Raw genomic sequence first — 6,000 nt, 5'->3', positions numbered from 1 at the left:
ATTTACTGGGAATAACAATCCTTGTGAAGTTTGCAGATATACATACATTGTAGTCATATTCCAGTCGTGCAGAATGCAGCTGTAAAACCATATAGCACCTGACCTCATCTCCTTGCATCATTTTGAATTGATTAGATTTGTCATGTTCTCAGTGAAAATAGTCATGTGACATACAATAAAAAAAAGTAAACGTTTTGCCAACACCATAAATGTTTAAACAATTAGAGACTAGACATAATTGATTCCAGTACAGGGGCGGACCTAGTTGTGGATAAGGGGGGGGGGGTTCCAATTTGGAGCAGGGGTCCAGGGGCCGCTCAGGCCCCGGTGGGGTCCAGGGGCAAAGCCCTGGTGGGGGGTCTGGGGGGCGAATCCCCCCAGATGCTGAAGGAATTTTATTTTTTTAGGTCAATCGGAGGCCTCTCCTTTGAGTTTCTCGTCAGTTTCAAGCATGTTGCATTTGGAAGGAAGGAAAGCACAAGCCCTTTATTTTTTTACTAAAAAAAAAATAATAAAATAAAATAAAAAACGGATGGGGGGTGGTTCCGGGCACCCAGGAACCCCCCCCCCCCCCCCCCCCTAGGTCCGCCCTTGCAGTACATAAAGGTCATGATAAAATCTTAGCTGTTGTGTTGTACAATCCATCAAACATAATTTTTGATTGCCGTTTCAAGTGCTGCAGTTTGTACATTCAAACCATATCAAGGCAGAGTCATGGAACATTGTAAGCACACAGAACTGGGTTAAGATACTAATGTGGGGTGAATAAAATCAGCTGTCAAACAGAGAACATGTGTGTTAAAGGCAGAGTAAGCCTCCCGTAAACCATCACAGATACGGTCAGGCTTTTACACACAGTACAAACACCATTTCATTTAAACACTCACCAATTGAGAACATCCTAGGTGCCCTCCGTAAAGAGCAAACAATTTTCAAAGAATTTATTTTTGCGTGGTTTATCTTACCCCTGAGCTATCGTGAACCCGTGTGATCCAGTTTTCCCTTTTCACAATGCAGTCGTCATAGTTAGTCATTTGAATGCGACTCGACGTGAGCTTATCTACAATAGCACGGTTTTTTTATGCACGAAACAACGGCTGTGGTTCACAAGAACTCTAGCGATGGCTTTTGACTGTTGAGAGGAACGGCGATTTGCACTGATAAACCGGCCGTCGTCTGCTACGACCCTTGCGTGACCCTGCTTCCGGGCTTTTCTTTTTTTAAACTTTCACAACTTCGAATTGTTCTGATCTTGTCTTGATGAAAAACGAATTCTTTTATGATTAAAGAATGTTTGTGTAACAAGCTGTCAATTTATTATTTAGATTTTAAAAGTTAGGTCTAGCGCAAAAACGAGGCGCCGTTGTTGTTAACGGAACAAGTCTACGAAAATAAATTCTTTGAAAATGTCTCACGCTCGACAGAAAGCAGCCAGGATGTTCCCGTTCGGTGAGCGTTCAAATGGAAGTATGCTTGTACTGTATTTAGACGCTCGGGGAGCTCTGTGATGGTTTACGGGAGGCTTACTGTGCCTTTAACGTGTGTGTGTGTTAACGCTTGTGTCAATGTGTGTGTGTGTGTGTGTTAACATGTGTGTGTGTGTGTGTGTTAACATGTGTGTGTGTGTGTGTGTATGTGTGTGTGTGTGTGTGTGTGTGTGTGTGTGTGTGTGTGTGTGTGTGTGTGTAAGGTGCTCCAACTGTAACATATAAAAGCAATTGTAATAATATCAGTTCAACACTGCCGTGCCATTGCATGTACATTCTCTCTGTTTCTACTAGCAAGAGATATTCAAAATAAAAATAAAAATAAGCATAACTTTTACCAGGTTATACAAGTGGACACAGGGGAATGTGTAAGACTAGAAATGTGCCAGCCACTGAAACCACTCATAATAACTCATCACCAATACACAAAAGACAATGTAGGAATTGATCAAATCAGCTGACAGAATCAGCTGTGAATGTACAACAAACTCATCAAAATCTGAGCATATCTGTTGAATTATCACCTGCCTGGTTATTATTTGTAATTAATTAGAAAAAAAACCACAGTAAACACCAAGTTCCAAAGACTTTCGGGCCACGCCCTTCTTCAGTGAAATGAATGTAAGCAAACAATGACGTAAAATTCTTGATCAAAAAAGAAAAAAATCGTCATGTAAAACGTCACTGCCAAACGTCATAAGTTTCGTTCTCTCTCTCTCTCTCTATCTCTCTCTCTTATGGTTATTATTTGTAGAAATATCAGCTGCAAAATGTACACACTGCATCACATACGCTGTTCAAGTCAATAAGACATCCATACTAATCTTAGAGATACACTGTGCATTCATTGTCATGACAAATAATTTATCTTTTCCTGCCATATAACTACAAAAATCTGTTATATATATAGAGTCTCAATTTGACTGGGATATCTGCAAACTAACAAAAATAAACCCTTATGCCAAAAAACACACCAAAAAACACACACACACAAAAGTAAAAAGTATAAAATGAATGGGTTCTCAAAAGTATTCTCATGGTTTGGCTATATAGTCAAGTCACATCTGAAATCAGCACAAGATCACAGTATTCGATCATTCACAATCAACACATATTATTGGAATAATCAACAAGCCCTGAAAATGACCACAAATTGACAAAAGTCAGTAATCCAGAAAAATATTGCATAACACGAATGATCGTTTGGCAAAATTGCTGATCGTTTGACAAGAATGCTGATAATATTTTCAAAAGCCATTAAGAAACGTTTCATTTCCACGGCCGCCATTCTCCGCCATGCTTGGCCGGGTCTCCATTGGGGTCATTCGGTTTGTTGTTGGGCGCGACCATGGTTGACCGGTACTGGTCCAACCGCTTCAGTAACTGCTGTACAATGTCAGGATTGCTGCCTGCGACGTTGTTGAACTCGCACGGATCTGAAGGAATGTGAAACAAACATGGAGATTTCTCTGGCACACAGTTAAAGGAAGCATTGAGAGGTTTCTGTCCGCACTGAACTAATATTGGTGAGCCCTGGAACTTGCTGTTTTCGTGGATTTTATTCTCCTCGGAGGCTGAGTGAAAAATATGGACATTCTGATTCTGAGACTGCAATGAGAATTCTCTTTCAAAACTGAATGTCAACCGTGTATCAAATTTGGTTTCACCCTGGTTTTTAGAAAGTTGAGGAGGGGGGTACCAGCTGTTATCGTTCTTTGAAATATGACCCATGACCAGCTTATAGTCCCCAGCCCTAATGGCCGCAAACTTGTTGACGGGGTCAATGTTGTGTAAAACATCTGTCCTGATTTCTGGACCGTTCTCTTTCAGCATGTCAAACATATCGAAGCCATCTTGCATGTTCAAGGTGGAAGGGTCACCGCCTGCAGCGTGGAACAAGGTGGGAAGCCAGTCGGCGACGTGGAAAAAGTTGTCGGATACGTAGCTGTTGTTGCCTAGCAACGGACTGTTGATGAGGCCGACGCCACGCACCCCTCCCTCCCACATTGTGTTCTTCACTCCTCTGAAACACATCACGCTTTGCATTGTTTTAACTTGACCGTAGGGGCAGTGAGCGTGTATGCCATACTCTTTGCTCACATGCTAAAGCAAAGTCTTTACATGAAATAGATCATTAAGATCACTGTCCTGGTTCAGTTTATGTTAACATTAAAGAACAAGAAGAGCAAACGCTCGATCGAGTCACTTTCGCAGTTCTGAATATTATATGAGGCATCAGATGGACAGGAAGAAATTGCTATTCACAACACAATGAGTCACGTTCACATAAAATTTGAGCCCGGTCACTTTTATAGTTTCCGAGAAAAGCCCAACGTTAAGTTGTGTGTTGCCGAACAGAAAAGGCTAGTTATCTCCCTTGTTTTTCTGATAACGTTCGTAAAAGGCTACAGATGTAAATACTTTGATGTAAAGAATAATCCTACAAAGTTTCAATCACATCCGATGAACTTTGTCAAAGATATAAAATGTCTAATTTTTCCTTTGACGCTGACCTGTGACCTTGAAAAAGGTCAAAGGTCAACGAAACCATCGTTAAAGTGTAGAGGTCATTGGAGGTCACAACTAAACAAAATATGAGCCCGATCGCTTTGATAGTTTCCGAGAAAAGTCCAACGTTAAGGTGGTGTCTACGGACGGCCGGCCGGACAGACTAACACTGACCGATTACATAGAGTCACTTTTTCTCAAGTGACTCAAAAACAATATTAGTACTTTCTTCTGTGTTTTTCGTTGTTTATTTGTGTGACATCTATACTGCAGTGCATAATAGTTATGACAAAAATGAAGCCTGAAAACAATCGAGAAGATCTCAAATGCATATTGTCTTCACAAACCTCATAAAACTTTTAAAGACACCCAGATGAGAGAGACACACACCCACTCACGCACGCACTAATTCACGCAAGCATGCACACACACGCACCAATGCATTTCATTTCATTTTCATTACTTTATTGTCCCATCGCTGGGAAATTCGGGTCGCTTCCTCCCAGTGGAAAGCTAGCAGCAACGGAGTCGCGCTACCCAGGTGTCTGCGTGTTTAGGTGTATTCAGCCACCTGCACTTATGGCAGAATGACCAAGGTCTTTTACGTGCCATTGTGATGACACGGGGGTGGGACATGGCTTCCGTTTCTGGGTCTGCACATAAAGTTGACCCGTGTCCGTCCCGGCCCGAATTCGAACCTGCGACCTTTCGATCACAAGTCCAGTGCTCTACCAACTGAGCTACCGGGCCCCCACACAAACACACTCACACAGATACAGACACACACCACCACCACCACCACCACCACCACCCCCTTTATAAACTGTGTTTACCTCAGAGGCCAGTTGCAGGCAGCGTTGCCGTCATAGCCGTTGGTGGGTCCACCGTTGTCGGTGGTGAAGACGATGATGGTGTTGTCCGTCAGACCGGCGTCTCTTAACGCGGCCACCACACGCCCCACTGAGTCGTCCAGCGCTGACACCATGCCTACCAACACACAGATATCATCCCTAGCAACACACAGATAACATGCCTAGCAACACACACATATCATGCCTAGCAACACATAGATATCATGCCAAGCAACTCACAGATAAGCCAGCAAAATAGTATATTCTTTTGCACAGTTAAAACGTAAGCAAAATAAGGCTTACCAGCAAAAATTCTGCGCTTGACATCTTTGATCTTGGGTGTGAATCTCTCGGTGTATTTCTGCGGCACTTGCAAGGGATCGACTCCATTCCCAGCATGCACTGACTGCTGGGCGAGGTACAGGAACAGCGGCTGCACAGAGTTAACACAGAAATAGACATACAAACATTGACATGAGCACAGAGTTAACACAGAAATCGACACATTAACATTGACATGAGCACAGAGTTAACACAGAAATAGACACAAACATTGACATGAGCACAGAGTTAACACAGAAATAGACACAAACATTGACATGAGCACAGAGTTAACACAGAAATAGACACAAACATTGACATGAGCACAGAGTTAACACAGAAATCGACACAAACATTGACATGAGCACAGAGTTAACACAGAAATAGACACAAACATTGACATGAGCACAGACTTAACACAGAAATAGACACAAACATTGACATGAGCACAGAGTTAACACAGAAATAGACACAAACATTGACATGAGCACAGAGTTAACACAGAAATAGACACAAACATTGACATGAGCACAGAGTTAACACAGAAATCGACACAAACATTGACATGAGCACAGAGTTAACACAGAAATCGACACAAACATTGACATGAGCACAGAGTTAACACAGAAAACATTGACATGAGCACAGAGTTAACACAGAAATCGACACAAACATTGACATGAGCACAGAGTTAACACAGAAATCAACACAAACATTGACATGAGCACAGAGTTAACACAGAAATCAACACAAACATTGACATGAGCACAGAGTTAACACAGAAATCGACACAAACATTGACATGAGCACAGAGTTAACATAGAAATAGACAC

General features: G+C 42.1%; 1 protein-coding gene across 1 annotated transcript in view; it reads right to left on the bottom strand.

The window, feature by feature from the left end:
- Window positions 1-1,590: 1,590 nt before the first annotated feature.
- Window positions 1,591-6,000, bottom strand: part of LOC138947854 (arylsulfatase B-like) — a 28,805-nt gene continuing 24,395 nt past the window's right edge. The window contains exons 7-9 of the mRNA XM_070319415.1: window positions 5,150-5,279; window positions 4,829-4,982; window positions 1,591-3,510 (exon numbers count right to left, since the gene is read on the bottom strand). Coding sequence (XP_070175516.1) covers window positions 2,757-3,510; window positions 4,829-4,982; window positions 5,150-5,279 — 1,038 coding nt within the window. The 3' untranslated portion in view covers window positions 1,591-2,756. The remainder of the gene's footprint in view (window positions 3,511-4,828; window positions 4,983-5,149; window positions 5,280-6,000) is intronic.

The sequence above is a fragment of the Littorina saxatilis genome, linkage group LG14, assembly GCF_037325665.1.
Source record: "Littorina saxatilis isolate snail1 linkage group LG14, US_GU_Lsax_2.0, whole genome shotgun sequence".
NCBI classification, from domain to species: domain Eukaryota; kingdom Metazoa; phylum Mollusca; class Gastropoda; order Littorinimorpha; family Littorinidae; genus Littorina; species Littorina saxatilis.
Note: the sequence above shows the minus strand (reverse complement) of the source record. Positions and strands in the feature narration are given on the sequence as shown.